Source organism: Eurosta solidaginis, chromosome 3, assembly GCF_040869045.1.
Source record: "Eurosta solidaginis isolate ZX-2024a chromosome 3, ASM4086904v1, whole genome shotgun sequence".
Lineage (NCBI taxonomy): Eukaryota > Metazoa > Arthropoda > Insecta > Diptera > Tephritidae > Eurosta > Eurosta solidaginis.
Genome location: NC_090321.1, coordinates 178,464,121 through 178,482,593, shown reverse-complemented (window position 1 = coordinate 178,482,593; position 18,473 = coordinate 178,464,121). Strand labels below are relative to the sequence as shown.

At 38.4% G+C, this 18,473-nt stretch overlaps 1 protein-coding gene across 1 annotated transcript; it reads left to right on the top strand.

Annotated features, from left to right (window-relative positions):
* Positions 1–355: 355 nt before the first annotated feature.
* Positions 356–12,060, top strand: LOC137246810 (uncharacterized). Its single transcript, XM_067777815.1, has 6 exons — positions 356–506; positions 565–908; positions 969–1,034; positions 1,128–1,283; positions 11,232–11,324; positions 11,380–12,060. Exons 1-6 carry the CDS (start codon positions 475–477, stop codon positions 11,673–11,675), a joined length of 987 nt encoding a protein of 328 aa, XP_067633916.1. The 5' UTR covers positions 356–474; the 3' UTR covers positions 11,676–12,060.
* The last annotated feature ends 6,413 nt before the right edge of the window (positions 12,061–18,473 follow it).

Here is an 18,473-nt window from a genome sequence, read left to right as displayed (position 1 = left end):
CACCAAAAACTATGAAGCGGAAACGGAAGCGGAACGCTAACAACAGAGTTGCATTGTGCTTTTGACTTCATTAGGCATTCGATTAGCTACTAATGAAATAATAATAGATTCGAATTTGTAGGGAAGATTGAGCTCAATAAGCGTCTTAATGTAGAAAATTGCCTTTATTATTCAATAAGCCGTCTGTGTGAAAATAGTATAAGTTTTCGGTGAAAATTATAAATTAAACCTTTACCATGTAAAATGTCCCAAAGTTATTCTGAAATGCCCAAATTTGATTTTGAGCATGATGGTATCTATGGCCAATATTATAAAAAATGCACATTTTCACCTGCTCTCAGAGAGCGAGAAGTTTCATATCATGTCATCAGTGATTCACACCCTGAAAGCAACAGTCGAAAAATCTGAAAAATCCATTGTGAATTTATCTTCTCTATTTATCGAACATTCCTAAATATTTAGTAAACAAAAAAAATGAAAATGGAATTAGATATACATGGCAGGAGGTAAATTTTCCTTATTTACTTTATTTATTTAACTTATTAATATTTTATATATATACAGAATACGCCGAAAATCAAGAGTCCGTTGGACTCAAGATTCTGTGAAGTTCCTTCTATATTTGTGGAAAGCAGCATTTTCCGAGCTACAAACCGCCAAAAAGAAATGGCATATATACATTGATATGCACAAAAAGATGGCAAAACGTGGATATCACTTTAATGCATCGGAGATTAAAGTAAAAATTCATAACTTAACTAACAGATATAGATCAGAAAGAAGAAGATTGAGAAGTAATAAATTGACCTCCAGCGATTGGGGCCTCTACAAACCATTAGATTATTTGTTTGGTAATAACGAAACTAACGAGCCTTTCGAATGGGAGCATTTAGTTAATGATTACAGAGGTTAGTACAAAAATTACTATGTTTACCAAAACGAACAATCATAACTTTGCTGTTTTCAAGATCCACTCGACGAGACCCAGGATGGTGATCTACAAAGCGGTGACGATGGTGAATTGCATACAGAAGGTAAACAAATAGCCAACTTGGACTAGTCTGGAGAAACCTAGCTACCAGTAATGACGAATTATTTCTTATCTTTTAATTATGTGTATCCTTTAGGAAAATCGCTAAAAATGGAATACGAAGACGGTGACCATCATACAGAACCAAGAGTCATGGTGGAGGTCGAGAGCTCTCAATTTAATATAAATTTTTCCTCCTCGGAAAAGGAAGACTTTCAGAGTGATACCGAGTGCGTATCCAACACAAAAGATAGTAAGTGCTCTAAATATCTTAAATCGTTGGTCTGAAAGTTGAGTATAGAGTCAAATAATGCTTGCTGTTGTTGTTGTAGCAGTGCTTCGCCCCATCCAATAAGTGCGACCGATCACAAATTTTTATCAATATCCTCTAACGGGAGTCTAAGGAAACTTGCTCTTTCAACAGGGCGGACCATAATAAGAGGGGTGTTAGAGGGGTTGGTTCCACATTACAATGCAAACGGCGCATATATTTTATATGTCGGGGTTGTTTCTGGATAGGTAAGGGTTTAACCTGTTACAGTATCCAGATCGAAGTTGAGCTAGAGTGACTCGCGCCTCCCTGGGAGTGTTCGTTCCTCCTCCGCAAGTTTTGGGTACTGTTCTTTAAGTACTGGATTCACCGGGCAATTCCTGGCAGGCATAAAGGTCGGACGCCTGTTTGTGGAGTTCACTAAGGACCTGCTTGTGTTTTTTTGGCTTCATACGGTTGAGTTCGCAGGTGCCCTATTTCCTCATAATGATGAGGAAATGATGACTCCTTAAGCTCCTTGGCGGTATTGGCTCATCAATCAGATGTCTGTTGGGATGCCCAGGTTTCTGGGTATTCAACAGGAACTGTTTGGTTAACATTTTATTTCTCTCGCTGATGGCGGGTATTCTCGCCCCATTATGTAGATGGTGTTCTGGGGACATAAAGAGACAGCCAGTGGCGGTTCTGAGAGCAGTATTTTGGCAGGCCTGTAGCTTCTTCCAGTGAGTCGTTTTTATGCTTACGTTTCAGGGGACACGTAGCATGCAATCGGCTGGCCAATTGCTTTGTAAGTGGCAATGAGCGTTTCTTTCTTTTTTTCCCAAGTAGTGCCAGCAAGAGATTTGAGGATTTTATTACGGCTCTGGATCTTCCGTATAATTGCGGCTGCATGCTCACCAAAATGTAGATCCTGATCAAACGTCACACTCAAGATTTTGGAGTGTAGGACAGTCGGTAGCGTAGTGCCATCGACGTGGATGTTCAAAATGGTCGACATTTGGGACGTCCATGTTGTAAATAAGGTCGCGGACTATTTAGTCGGTGATAACGCCAGGTTTCGCGAGGCCAAAAAAATGAAGGGATCAGAGAGGGAGCCGTTTATTCTGTTGCAAAGCTCATCGATCTGTGGGCCTGTGGCCACTATTGCGCAGTCATCGGTGCAGGAGACGATAGTAACTCCTGGTGGCGAAGGTAGCTTTGATATGTAGAAGTTAAACAAAAGTGTGGATAGGACACCACCCTGTGGCACCCCTTGTTTAATTCTTCTTGGTTTTGATGTTTCGCTTCTAAACTGCACTGATGCCTGCCGACCACCCGATAATTTGCGGGTCACCTTTTAAGACATGTGGGAAGGGTAGACCCTTCCAGGTCTTGCAGTAACGTGCCATTGTTAGCCGTATCAAAAGCTTTTGATAGGTCTAGCGCAACGAGTACTGTTCTATGGTTTTGGGTGCTAATGGCATTTAGCGCGGTGGTGGTGCTATGAAGTTTTCTAAAGCCATGCTGATGACAGGCTAGCTGAAAATTTGCTTTGAAGTTAGTTAGTTAGTTATTTTATTTATTACAGTCTTTGGACTTAGATTAAATCTATGAGATCACATTTGTACATTATACAGTCTTTGGATTTTGCATAATTGTTTTTGAGTTATAAAATGTATTTCTTTTTTACCTAATCTTTTAAGTCCCTGGAAGTTCATTGTATTCTCATACTCTCTCAAAATATATACTCTTTTTATCAAATTCGGATTTTACAATTGGCAAGTGGAAATTATTTTTGTTTCTTGTGTTATAGTTATGGACATCGTTGTTGTATTTTACACGATCATTTAGATAATTTGGTAGGTTTCCTAATTTCATGTTGGGTATGAATTTCAAAGTATAATATAACACTAAGCCAGTTCAAGCTGTTTAGTAGCTCTTGTATGGGAGTATCAAAACGCTTCTTTAAAATAATTGTCGCATCACCGTATTTTGTTTTTTCTGCAACGTATTTATCATTGAATCAGCTATTGTAAATAGAATCGTTGGGCAATATATAAAATGAGGTTCAACGATAGACTTATAAACCATTGTTTTATAGTATCGGCTTACGTGCTTGCACGTCCGTATCATAAAACCTATCTTCTTTGAAACTTTCCCCTCTACATATTTAAGATGCTCATCAAACTTTAATCTTTCATCTATTATAACTCCTTAGTATTTTATTTGGTTTATTCTTTCTAATGGGATATTTGCTATTTTTAGGGTTACATTGTCAACTCCTGAGTGTATTTTACTCATAACCATCCATTTTGTTTTCTCAATATTAATTTTGAGCTTGTTTTGATATAGCCATTTATATACAGAGTCTATATCCGCTTGTATTTTTGATATGGCCTCAGTTACGGATGGACAGCTTATCGTCAACAATGCATCATCTGCAAATAGTCTTATTTTACAGTGACTCAAACAAGTTTTAATATCATTTATGTATATTATGAACAGAATCGCGGCTAGTACTGATCCCTGTGGTAAACCTATTTCAACTTCTATTTCAGGAGATGTCACGTTCCTAATTAAAGTTCTCTGTTTTCTTCCTGTAAGGTAGCTTCTGAACCACTTTAAAGCTGTATTTCGGACGCCGATGTTATATAATTTCCTGAACATCATATCTCTATCAATAGTTTCAAAAGCTCTTTTAAGGTCAAGAAAAACTGAGACTGTTACTAGTTTGCAAGACATTCCTTCTTCCCACTCTGCTATCGCCATGTTCAGTGCGGTTTCACAGGAGTGTTTTGATCTAAACCCTGATTGCTCGCTAATAATAATTTCATATTTATTTACATATTCTAGCAGCTGTTCTTTTACAATTTTCTCTGGCTAGGTAACGTATTTATTGGCCGTATTTCTTCTGGTTTTACTGTTCCTTTAACTTTTTCAACTGGTATAATTGTCGACGTTTTCCAGCATGCTGGAAAAACACCTCTATTAAAGCTTTCATTAACTATGCTAGTATAATAGTATCCTAAGTATACCATACTATCTTTAACGACACCTTCTGTTAATAGTTTTCTTCCACCATATTTATTTTGTAATGTTGCCGCTGTACGCAAGAACTGATCAACACTTACATTTTTAAGTTCAAATAAATTTATATTTATGTCTACCTCAGCTTCAACTGGCATAATGGTTTCAATACTACTACGTATTATTCTTATACTTTCAATAAAAAACTGATTTAATTGTCTTGCAATTTCATAATCTTCCTCAACATAAGTGTTGTTTATAAAAACTCGTATTATTTGAGAATTCTCGTTGTTCATATTTACAGCATCTTTTAGACATTTCCACATCAGCCTTTGGTTGTTACTGTTGATTGTGATTTTATTCTCCATGCATTTCTTCTTTTTAAACTTGATTACTCTTTTGTAGTGTCGTTTTATATCATTGTAATTCTCCCATGAGTTTGATATCTTTGCCAACTTGCAAAGTTCAAATTTTTGCTTGTTCAGTTCTGTAAGTTCTCGATCGTACCACTTATTCATTATTTTGATTTGAACTTGCTTTTCAAATATTATCGTATCCATTACGTCTTCCAAAATGTTATTTATGACTATGAGTTTCTCATCGATGTCACAGTTTGTAAGTTCGGCCAGATTATAATTCCTAAGATGATTTAATAAATTTTCCCCCGTATAGTTGGCCCAGCATAAGCGGTTATCATACACTCTCATTTTGTAGTTTTTTTGTACAGGCAGTTTGATACAAATTGTTTCGTGATCTGATATTCTCTGATTCTCTAAGTTTTGTATTTCGATATCACCGCTATTGCTATAGAGAAGGTCTATTTTGGTTTGTGATGATTCGGTTATTCTTGTATTAAAATTGATTAACTGTCTCATTGACATTGATGTGAATGTTTGGTTTAGCTGGTTTGAGTAAGTTGACCTTACATTCATGTTTATATTGAAATCACCAATAATGACATTGTTTCCATTTTCATTAAAACATTCGTCCAGCATTTCACCCATGTATCTAATGAACTCAGCATCGCTTGTATTCGGTGAATGGTATACTACACCAATTTGCCACTTAATTGTGCTTCTCGCTGTTTTCAGCACAACATACCACATATTATTGTTTATATTACTCTTGTATATTACTTTGAAGCTAATCAATTTATGAATATATATCAATACACCACCTGTGTGTCGGCTGTGTGAATCACACCTTGCATGGTTATAACCAACAATATTAAGCTCTGAATCACTGATATTCTCTGTGGTATGAGTCTGTACAAAAAACAAAATTTGGAGCTTCTTCTTCTATCATTCTTTAAACTTCTTCCTTATTGGCTGTGATACTGTTTATATTAAGGTATATGCACTTTATGCACTGACATCACCGCCATCCAAGAAATGCGTTGGACGAAGCAAGGAAGAAAGAAGATCAAAAATTGTGACATATATTGGAGTGGTCATGCGAATAAGCGCAGTTTCGGCGTCGGATTCGTGGTGGGAGAGAGACTTTGTCGCCAAGTGCTGGCGTTCACGCCTGTGGACGAGCGTCTCGCCGCTATTCGAATAAAAGCAAAATTTTTTAATATATCATTCATCTGCGCCCATGCGCCGACAGAGGAGAAAGACGATGAGGTGAAAGACACTTTTTATGAACAATTAGAACGCACATACGAGCGCTGCCCCCGTCATGATATAAAAGTCGTGCTTGGCGACTTTAACGCCAGGGTGGGCAAAGAAGGTGTTTTTGGCCCTACAGTCGGAAAGTTCAGCCTACACAATGAAACTTCTCCTAACGGACTGAGGCTGATTGACTTTGCCGGTGCTCGAAACATGGTCATATCAAGCACGAGGTTCATGCATAAAAAGATACATCAAGCTACATGGCTGTCTCCTGATCGAAATACTCGCAATCAGATCGATCACGTTGTGATAGACGGACGGCATGCCTCCAGTGTTTTAGATGTGCGAACGATCCGAGGACCTAACATCGATTCGGACCATTATCTCGTTGCAGCCAAAATACGCACCCGCCTCAACGCGGCTAAAAACAAGGAACAAAAAACACAAGGAAAGCTAGACGTCGAAAAGCTTCAATCACAACAGACTGCCAATGATTTCGCAACTCGACTCTCACACCTGCTCTCTGAGGGCACAACTCATCCTGAAGGAATACAGGAGCAGTGGGAGCATATCTCCAAAGCACTTCATACTGCCGCCGAGGAAAAAATTGGTTACCGGCGGCCACGAAAAAACAACTGGTATGATGAAGAATGCCGCGTTGCAACCGAAAGAAAAGACGCTGCCTACAGGGCTACGTTAAAAGCGAGCGCGACAAGAGGATTGTGTGAACGCTATCGTGAGTTGAAAAGGGAAGCGAGACGCCTTTTCAGGAAGAAAAAAGCAGAAGCAGAAAGGCGTGAGTGCGAGGAGCTTGAGCTGCTAGCCACCAGGAATAACGCCCGAAAATTCTACCAAAAAATACGGCGACAGACGGAAGGTTTTAAGACCGGGGCAAACTCCTGTAGGAATGAAAACGGCGGCCTTGTAACTGATGTCCAGAGAGTGCTTAGATTATGGAGGGAACACTTCTCTGCTCTCCTAAATGGAGGCAGCAATTCACCGCGCAGAGATGAAGAACCCGATCCCGCAATCGATGATGATGGAATATATGTCCCCCCGCCCGATTATGACGAAGTTAGAATAGCAATAACCAGATTGAAAAACAACAAGGCCGTGGGCGCTGATGGATTGCCTGCGGAGCTATTCAAGTTCGGCGGCGAGGAGTTGGTAAGGCGCATGCAGCAGCTTCTTAGCAAAATATGGGCGGACGAAAGCATGCCCGACGGTTGGAATCTAAGTGTTCTTTGCCCAGTCCACAAGAAGGGGGATACTGCAAAATGCACCAACTATCGTGGAATCAGCCTTCTTAATATCGCATATAAGGTCCTTTCAAGTGTATTGTGCGAAAGATTGAAGCCCACCGTGAACCGGCTGATTGGACCTTATCAGTGCGGCTTCAGACCTGGTAAATCTACCATCGACCAGATTTTCACAATGCGCCAAATCTTGGAAAAAACCCGTGAAAAGAGAATCGACACACATCACCTCTTCGTCGACTTTAAAGCCGCCTTCGACAGCACGAAAAGGAGCTGCCTATATGCCGCTATGTCTGAATTTGGTTTCCCCGCAAAACTTATACGGCTGTGCAAAATGACGTTAAGCAACACCATCAGCTCAGTCAGAATTGGGAAGGACCTCTCCGAGCCGTTCGAAACTAAACGAGGTTTCAGACAGGGTGACCCCCTATCGTGCGATTTCTTTAATTTGATGCTGGAGAAAATTATACTAGCTGCAGAACTTAACCGCACTGGAACAATATACTATAAAAGCGTGCAATTACTGGCATATGCTGATGACATTGATATCATCGGCCTAAACACCCGCGCTGTTAGTTCTGCTTACTCCAAGCTGGAAAAAGAAGCGGTAAAGATGGGTTTGATGGTGAATGAGGACAAAACGAAGTACCTGCTGTCATCGAGCAAAGAGTCAGCGCATATGCGCCTTGGCAACCACGCTACTGTTGGCAGCCATAATTTCGAAATAGTAAAAGACTTCGTTTATTTGGGAACCAGCATCAACATTAGCAACAACATCAGCACTGAAATCCAGCGAAGAATCAATCTTGCCAATAAATGCTACTTTGGACTAGGTAGGCAATTGAAAAGTAAAGTCCTCTCTCGGCGAACGAAAATCATACTCTACAAGTCACTTATCGTACCCGTCCTGCTATATGGGGCAGAAGCATGGACCATGACAACAGCAGATGAAGCGGCTTTGGGAGTGTTCGAGAGAAAAGTTCTTCGAAAGATTTATGGACCTCTACGCGTTGGCGATGGCGAGTACCGAAGAAGATTTAATGATGAGCTGTACGAGCTATACGCAGACATCAACATAGTCCAGCGAATTAAAACGCAGCGGCTGCGCTGGCTAGGCCATGTTATGCGAATGAAAGATGATGCTCCGGCCAAGAAAGTGTTTCTATCGGAACCCGCCTATGGAAGCAGAGGTAGAGGGCGGCCCCCACTCCGTTGGAAGGACCAGGTGGAAAACGATTTAAACTCCCTTGGTGTGACCAATTGGCGCCGGTTGGCGGAGCGAAGGAGCGACTGGCGCGCCTTGTTGGACGGCCATAACCGTTTAGACGGTTAAGCGCCAATTAAGTAAGTAAGTAAGTAAGTAAGTAATATGCACTTTATTTTATTTTTCAACTTTCGCTGCCTAATGTTATCTTGAAGTAGGGGAGCAAAATGGCTTCAAGCGTCTTGGCTACTGGCGAAAGGAGAGGTATCGGGCTATATTACTCTCCTATGTTAGCTGGTTTCCCAGGCTTTAGTAGCGGGACCACTTTGCCCATTTTCCATTTTTCGGGAATGACTAAGGTGGAAAGAGACAGGTTGAAGACATGCGCTAAATATTCGAAACCCTCATTCCCTAGCTAGGCTTTTAAGCATCTGCATGGCCCACTGCTTTGGATGGTTTAGTTGTTGTTGTTGTTGTTGTTGTAGCGATAAGGTTGCTCCCCGAAGGCTTTGTGGAGTGTTATCGATGTGATGGTTCTTTGCCGGATACAAATCCGGTACGCTCCGGTACCACAGCACCATTAAGGTGCTAGCCCGACCATCTCGGGAACGATTTATGTGGCCACATTAAACCTTCAGGCCATTCCCTCCCTCCCTACCCCCAAGTTCCATGAGAAGCTTGGGGTCGCCAGAACCTCGTCTGTTAGTGAAACAGGATTCGCCGCGGATAGGTGAGGTTGACAATTGGGTTTGGAGAAGATATATATTGCGCTGGCAACCTGAAAGGTTGCGCTACACAGCCCCTTGAATCTGGTATTTTAGTCGCCTCTTATGACAGGCATACCTACCGCAGGTATATTCTGATCCCCTAACCCGCTGGGGTAAAGTTTAGCATGACCGATGGCATCCTCAACTTCTTTGGCGGTGATGGTAATTGGAGATGCGCTGAATTTATGTTTATGTGCGTGTCTGTTGGCCCTCCGTCTGACTTTGTCGACCGTAGAATGCATTATATATTGTCGGCAAAAAGCGCTCGTGCATTTTTTCGCATCCCACAGCACTTTATCGCCAAAGGCGATGGAACTTTTGTCATTGTGCTTAGACGGATTCGATAGGGACTTCACGGTGGACCAAAGCTTACCTACACCGGCAGAGAGGTTACAACCGCTAAGGTGCTCCTCCCATTTCGCCCGCTTGTGTTCATCCACAAGCAGTCTGATGCGTTGTTGATTTATATCCCTTATTTGGGGGTCGCCTGGATCGAGCTGTCTTATAAGGTCACGTTCTCTCGCTAAATTTGCGGCCTCCGCCGGAAAATGAGGCCAAATTTCGGGAATTCTACCGGCGGGAATAAAGCGAGCCGAGGCGGGTTCAATGGCTTTGCCGAAAGCACGCTCCCTTTGGCGAGCATCAGTCGCGATAAGGATAATGCTTGCTAATATGTAATTATGTATATATGTAGAATATAGTATCTACAATAGCGATTAGTACTGATCCAACTAAAACTTTTTCAGTTTAAGTTCAAAAAATTACAATTCAAGTTCAGAATTTCCAATTTAAATCCAGAAATTTACAATTCAAGTTCAGAGTTTCCAATTCAAGTTCAGAAAATTACAATTCAAGTTCAGAAATTCCAATTTAAATTCAGAAATTTACAATTCAAATTCAGAAAATTACAATTCAAGTTCAGAAATTCCAATTTAAGTTCAGAAAATTACAATTCAAGTTCAGAATTTCCAATTTAAATTCAGATATTTACAATTCAAGTGCAGAGATTTACAATTCTAGTTTAGAGTTTCCAATTCAAGTTCAGAAATTCCAATTTAAATTCAGAAATTTACAATTCAAATTCAGAAAGTTACAATTCAAGTTCAGAAATTCCAATTTATGTTCAGAAAAACACAATTCAAGTTCAGAAATTATGGAAATAAAAGTATGTAAGATGGTCAATGTTGGCGCTATTAATTTGATAATCCAGCTATATTCTAAAGGTCACAAGCATTGATCTGGATTGAGTATGACAGCAGTGATGACGAAATAAACGGAGCGTCCACAATCCCGCAAGTAACGTATAAGTACTGTGTGCGCAGATTAAGTCTTCTTCCACCTGCCTCTCGCAACTCTGTGGAACTCTCCCCCTTCCACTGCATCCAAACTGCGGTGTTTACTGAAGTACTTTCGTGGCCGGAGCGTCCACTTACACTTGTTGCAAAGCGTTATCCTCCGTTCGATTTCTTAGCTCGGGATGTACACGCCTTGGAGAAAACTTGGGGCACAGTATATCCAAGCCCCCATTGTCAACGAAGCATCAACACCTCCGCAAATAACATATAAGTATGTATTATATTATCTACGTAGTAGGAATTGGAATAACTTTTGAAAAATAGCACCCTACATATAATTTTCTGAATTTGAATTATAATTTTCTGAACTTGAAATGCAATTTTCTGAATTTGAATTGTAATTTTCTGAACTTGAATTGTCATTTTCTGAATGTAAATTGGAATTTCTGAACTTAAATTGGAAACTCTGAACTTGAATTGTAAATTTCTGAACTTGAATTATAAATTTCTGAATTTAAATTGGATATTCTGAACTTGAATTGTAATTTTCTAAACTTGAATTGCAATTTTCTGAACTTGAGTTGTAAATTTCAGAACTTTAACTGAAAAAGGTGCAGGAGCTTTCAAAGCCTCGCGAATAATTTTCCACATAAGTTTGCACGGTGAATCGGCTTCGTTTTTCAAATTAACAGTTAAATTAAATAAACTCATGCCTTTTTTTGGTCAAAGATTGCCAAACCTCCACATCTATAGAAAGCCGAATAAAAAATATTCTTTATACAATTGCAGTTGACAAAAAGCAAAAACCTGCTGAGAATTCTTCGTTTAGAATAATTGCTGACCGAATTGGACCAACTAAAAACAATACTAATTCATACAAAGGTGAAATAATTTAATTAACAAAAAACAATATTTAAAGTTAAAGTTAAATCTTTAGTTACCACATCACGTGTATCAAATGCCGCTCGCTCAGCCGTAATTCCAGAAAGACTTTCAAAACAGACTGCAGAGAAGGCAAGTGCACAATCATTGAATTTAGCAAGGTGGGAGCTAATACAAATACAAAAGGATAAGACCTTAAAAGAAATGGAATATTCCAAACTGGAATTTGAACAAAAAACTGAGGAGCATAAGTTACGTTTGAAACATATGGAGGAAGAACATCAATTACGAATGCAAAGATTACGCAATCAACCGTCAACAAATGAAAACCAAATTTACGAATCATTGTGATTAGTAAAAACAAGTATTTGGAAACAAGTCGTGAAGTTTTCATAGTTTCTTTAGAATATGTAAACGCATTCGTTATAATAGCTTGACAGTGTTTTAATTCACGGCTGAAATAGTGTAAGAGTTTGAAGGTATTGAAAGAAAGAAATTATATGTAAACTTATATGCTAGCTATTAGTGATTTTAAAACTTGAAATTAATTATAGTTTTGATGTCTTAAGTTGTATTAATTTACATAATATCCATTAAAAGAGTATTTGCAATACTATTTATTTATACATAAAATGTCATTGTAGCAGTTATAAGTATGAACTCAAGTTACTTGATGTTTTAGTTTAGTCAATACGCCTTAAGAAAATGCACTTAACATCTATATCTATAACATAAAGTGACATTATGTTGATTTTATTTGTAGCGGTTGAAGAAAACAAGTAGTGAAACAAATGAGAAACATATTTTAAAGGCTTGCCATGTCTGTATATAGGAGATATGTCCCGATATAGCTCTAAAATGGTCTCGAAACAGCACAGAAACGGTACCGAAAATTTACGAACATTTCCAAAACGATCCGCAGATAGTCCCGAAACGGTCCAGATATGATCTTGAGCCGTTCCCCAGCGGGTTAGGGGGTTAGAATATACCCGCAGTAGGTATGCCTGTCGTAAGAGGCGACTAAAATACCGGATTCAGGGGGTTTGTGTAGCGCAGTCCTTTCAGGTTGCCAGCGCAATACATAGCTTCTCCAAACCCAATTGTCAACCTCACCTATCCGTGGCGAATCCTGTTTCATTAAGAGCCGAGGCTCTGGCTACCCCGAACTCCTCATGGATCTAGGGGGTGGGAGGCCGGTATGGCTTGAAGGTTTAATGCGGCTACATAAATCGTTCCCAAGATGGTCGGGCTAGTACCTTAATGGTGCTGTGTTACCGGCGCGTACCGGATCTGTGTCCGGCAAAGGACCTCGATAACACTCCCCAAAGCCTTCGGGGAGCAACCTTATTGCTACAACAACAACAACAGCCGTTGTTAAGCAGTCGCGAAATGCTCCCAAGAACCATATTTAATAGTTTTATATAAATGCGCCCGTTTTTTACGATGGATCTGCATCATAGTGTACACTATGATCTGCATAAACGCTTTATTTGCTTTTTAAGGGCCAGTTAATGGTGACATAACCATAACCAGATAAAACAGCTGATCGAACCTACCTTATGGAAATCAATGTAATCGATTAATGGTGCCACAGAATAGCCAACCAATTGGTTTTTGGTTTATCGCCATATCAATAACCTAAAAATATTTGAGTTGGTGAATTTAATAACTTTTTTAGATTTTATTCATTGTTTTGGATACGTTATGACTAAGAGACTTATTTTTTGTGGAATATGCTTGTAATTTTTTGCGTTTTCTTAATTTTTATGAAATTTTCAAGATTATTATGTTAAGGCACCATTAATCGACCACATTGGAGATGGTTATAGCTCCGACACATAAGGAGTTTTTCATATAGATGAGTTTAACACAGGCTTATGCATTATGAGTAGATTGCACGTATTATTATGGAGAACGGTAGAATGACCGACACTGGCGCCATCTGATATTGAAAAGTAGCCAACTCCCCAATTTTGTTCCAAGCAAATTATAAGAAGAAGAATTTGACATTTGCTTTGGCTAAGGGTGTTGGCACACGTTGCAAGTGAAATTATTTTTCCCACTGGTTGGTAAATTTTCTAACATTTTTCATAATTCATTCAAGGTATGTTTGACCTCTAGGCCAATATATACATATGTTTATTAAAATACAGCAAATGTGTTTAAACAATGTATATATATTTGTCGAATAGTTTGTCTTGCCAATAATTCGACTTCAATCTGAAGTCATCTTCAGGACAGAAAAAACGAAAAACATTTATTGAGACATAGGTGCATACATACATAATTATACAATTATCGCAAGTGCCAACTTACACTTATGACTACACCTGGTCGACTAACTTTATATATTTTATATTTTATAAAACAAGGGTCTCAATAAATGTTTTTCGTTTTTTCAGTCCTGAAGATGACTTCAGATTGAAGTCGAAATATTGGCAAGACAAACCATTCGACAAATATATATACATTGTTTAAATACATTTGCTGTATTTTAATAAACATATTGTTATGGATTCGCATTTTCGATGGAAGCAGTAAGGAAGGCGGTCGGCATGATGTGGTGGTGCACAGTGGCTAGTCATTGTCGGCTGGGGCGGGTCCTTGCCAACCTTACTGTTCCTGCGCCATAATCAGAAAAAAGTTCCTATCATGCCTATCAAAACTGAAAGCTGTCAAAATCAAAAAAACCCTGACAGAAGCGCAGAGACCGACTCAAAACGCTTATAAATTCAAACTAAAAACATCCGGCCGAACCGGATGTCACGGACAGACCGTTAAACATTCAAAATTTAAACTTCAAAAAAAAAATCAAACGAAAAACAATTTACCGAACCGGACATGGCCGGTTACTAACGCTGAAATTCAAAAAAAAACTGCTGAAAAATAAAATTGCAAAAAAAAGCTGAAAATTAAAATAAAAAAGAAAAGGGCCGAATATATATAGGGGGTGCCGCGGGTGGTGTTGCGACGTCCGGTGCTTTATCCCACCCTCAAAAACCATGGCCACCGACGCACCTAAATTTCGGTGGCCCCTTACCTGTAGACCCTACGTGCCTTCTAAATAAATGGCGACGCCAGTATTCCCATTTTAAATACTAATTTATTTATAATTCATTTCTATTAACGTATGTAAGCAACAAAAAAATAAGATAATGCAGGTTTCTTAACCAGGGCTACAGCATTGTTGAACTACGAATAGCTAATTTCACTATGAAAATGTAAGTAAGTGTGTGTAGTGCATAAGTGAGAGAAAAAAAAAATTATCCAACAGATCACCAGTGTTGCCAGGTTAGCCTTTTCGAGGCTAGATTTAGCCTTTTTTTGTGCCTTTAGCCTCGAAATTTTCAGTTTAGCTTCGTGACTTTTTTCTAGCCTTTTTTACTCCGAATGTATTTTTAATAATTTCTAAAATAAAATAATTTCAGTAGTCCTTGTGAACACCTAATACCTAATAATATGAGTTCTCTACAAAAGATTAATCCTTTTTGTGCTGAAAATTCGTTGAAAGTTTCAAAGCCAGATGTATTTTCTTACTTTGAAAAAGAGAAGTATAGTTATTCTTCAAGTCAATTAGCATTAATAGAGCTGCAGTGGCGAAAACTTGTAACTATGCAATGGAAACATGTACACTCCACCATGGAATTTTGGTCGTAAGTCCGAGAACATAAAAATGCATTAAACCAACCTCCCTTTTTAGAACTTGTCGAATTCATATTTAGTTTTTTAGTATTACCACTCAGTAACGCGGAGGTTGAAAGAATTTTTAGTGGCATGAAAATTCTGAAAACTAAATTAAGTAACAAACTAAAAATTAAAATGCTTAATGCGCTGCTTAATATTAGATGCTCGTTAAAACGCTCATCTAAATGTTGTAATGATTTTGAAATTACCGATGATCTCATATCTATGGTAAATAGCCAAACTTTATACGCAGACTTAAGCGCTTCTGATTCTTCAGACGGGGAATATTTTATATAAATAATTAGTTTGTAATATATTTTTTTTTATGTATATACACATATGCAATCATTTAAAGTAATTCCATGTGCCTGATATGTTTTGAAACAAGAAGTTATGTTTATAAGTTTTTATTTACAAATGTATAAACTAAAATATAAAAAAAAATTTTATGAATTAACCAAAAAAATTTCTAGCCTTTTTTTAGCTTCTTTTTTTTCTAAATTTAGCTTTTTCTAACCTTTTTTTTTTTGCCAATCTAGCTTCTTTTTTGTTCATCACCTGGCAACACTGCAGATCACACTTTATTGGGCCGAAATCGAAACGAAATCTAATATGAATACTTAGGTCTGACTAAGCTTGTTCTGTTGGGGGTTCTTTTCTTTTCTCTTACTTTTGCTCGTAATATTTTAAATTATACAATTATTTATGTCTCCCCCTTTTTTTTATAATCGTTATAAACGCTATGTGTGAGAAAAATATGTAATTAAATGTACTTATGTATTGTAAATATACTACCTTGTTATGGAAACGCATTTACAGTGGAAGCAGTAAGGAAGGCGGTCGGCATGATGTGTTGGTGCACAGTGGCTAGTCATTGTCGGCTGGGCGGGTCCTTGTCAACCTTACTGTTCCTGCGCCATAAACAGAAAAAAAAACCTATCATGCCTATCAAACTAGCAGCTGTCAAAATCAAAATAACCTGACAGAAGCGCAGAGACCGACTCAAAACGAGACCGACAAAAGGGAACTCTATTCCTTTTGTAAGCTTTAGAAAAATTTATTGTGAGCCGCGTTTTGCGACGGTTCATTGAAAATAATAATAATAATCGGTTAGTTTTATAATCTAATATACTATATATGTAATAAAAAAAATCTTTTTTTTTTCAGAAATTTGGATAAATGCCCTTTTTTCTTTCTTTTTCACAAATCTATCTTAGGGCTGTACAGTTTGGATTAATTGGGGCCCCTTACAAAATTAATAGTTGTTGTATTAAACTTACTTTGAGTTTAGCTGAACATCATTTCGGTATTACACATAGTATAATGACAGTAATATGTACTATGCACTAAGAAATTAGTTATAAACGCAACTAGGACTAAACTTGGGGTAAATCCTACCCCTCAAAAAATATTGTTTTACAAGCTCAAGTAAAACGTAAGCTTTTAGATTCATGGAAAAATTACCGAAGTCATTCACCTGTTCAGGTAAAACATGAACCCTTTAAACTTATAGTACAATTAATGAAATTGTTTTACTTGTTCAGTTGAAACGTTAACTATTTTACATGTAACAGTCAGGGTTGGTATTGTTTCGGGTTTAGTTCGACTCAGTCACCAAAAAATGTATACAACAAAAAGTTTTGTTTTGATAACGCAAGCTAACCCGCATTACTTGTTATCTGCGTCTCTCAATATAGAGTTAATGCATTTTACTGATAATGCAACTGAACCTGAATTACCAATAAAACTTTATTCCTTACCGAAACAATATCAACACTTTTGCTCACTCCAAAATCATATTCGCCACGATGGCATCAATAAAAAAAATGTAATAGTAAAATTCTACCACAACGCAAAGCAAATTTTAATACCGGAAACACCTTTTTCTTTGTTTCACAGGCAGTATAAATTGCACACCTATGACCATTAAAATATGCTTTGTTTGTGTTGGTTAAAATTTCTTTTCAGTATGCAACAACTTGAACGTACAATATGAATTGCTTCTTTTCTTTTTAACTTTTCATTTCCTCCGGTCATTGTGCATATTGCATTCGCATGCACATTTGCTTTGATTCTACAATAGGGTGATAGCCCTAAATTTGAGTATGGTGGTACATTAACATTACATAATGTTGCGGAGTCAATAATATAATTTTAAAAGATAGGGTTAAGGCTACAAATACATAACTTTAGTTCAGTAGTGGAACGAACTCACCGCTTTAACCGCTGATGTTCGTTATCGCAATTGGAATGCCCGCAGGCCTATATTCGCTGCCCTGTGATCGTCATTGTCGCTGGTTTATTGTAGCCCGTCTGGTCGTAGCTGATACGGGTTGTGCTAGTATTGTTATAGCCGGGATGGATGCAGCCAATAAGGATGCGCTAGTAGTATTATTGCCGGTATGAACGCAGCTAATAAAGATGCGGCTAGTATTTGGGTCGGTGGTACCGCCTGTTGTTGGTGTTACCATTAGTGGCCGCAAGCCTATGTACGTGGCCCCGCTACGTGCGTTGCAACTGGTGTGGCGGTACGTCTGATGGTTGTTGCGCTCGTGGTTGCGCTTATGAAGGAGTTGGGGGAGGTACTACCGATGGTGATGCCCGTGGTAATAGTAGGCACCGTTGGTGGCGGTTGGCGCTGTGGTACGAGGTGACCAAATGACCCAGGTGGCGATAAAGCTTCGTGCTGGCCTTTGCGCCGGTGGTAGTGTCCTCACTAGGTTAAGATTTATTACCACCCAATTTTTTTACATTTGCTGCGCTGCATACAATTGCCACTTGAACATGCCTAATGGTTGATAGGTTAAATGCAAATCTAATTCTGGCGTTGTTTCATTGATGGGAAAATGTTCACGTTGTAAGTTCCAATAATCCTTTATAAACACACTAGGTAAATACGTTTTACCACCATCATCTTTTTTGGTGTCGATCTGGCCGGAAACTCGGCGATTTTTTTCGATTTTTATTTCTTACCAAAATTTTTTTACCTTTCCTCGTGTGTATGCCGCCGGAAACTCTTTTCCTTTTTTCCGCTAGTGATGGCCGGTCTGTCTTTTTCTTGTTTTTCGATATCTTTTTATCGCAACTTTCGCCACATCGCTAGGTGTGTTCGCGTGAACACGCTCCCAAGTGGATCGTAGCCGTAGACCGTAGCAGCAGACCGTAACAACCTACAAAGTAAGAATTTGGTTGAATTTTTTTCTCTTTCATTCACATTCACAAAACATATTTTAAGACTATAAAGTCTGGATACAAATTTCGATATTTGGGGCTCTCTTACAAAATTATTATGTGGTCGTAGTAGAACTTACTTTTGAGTGTAACTAAATATCAATTTGGTATAATGCGCTTAGTATAATGATACTAATATGTAATATGTACTAAGAAAAGTGGTTACAAAACCAATAAGGATGACATTGCGATAGCAATATGTATTACGTGTACGTATATTACTTTCGTCTTGTT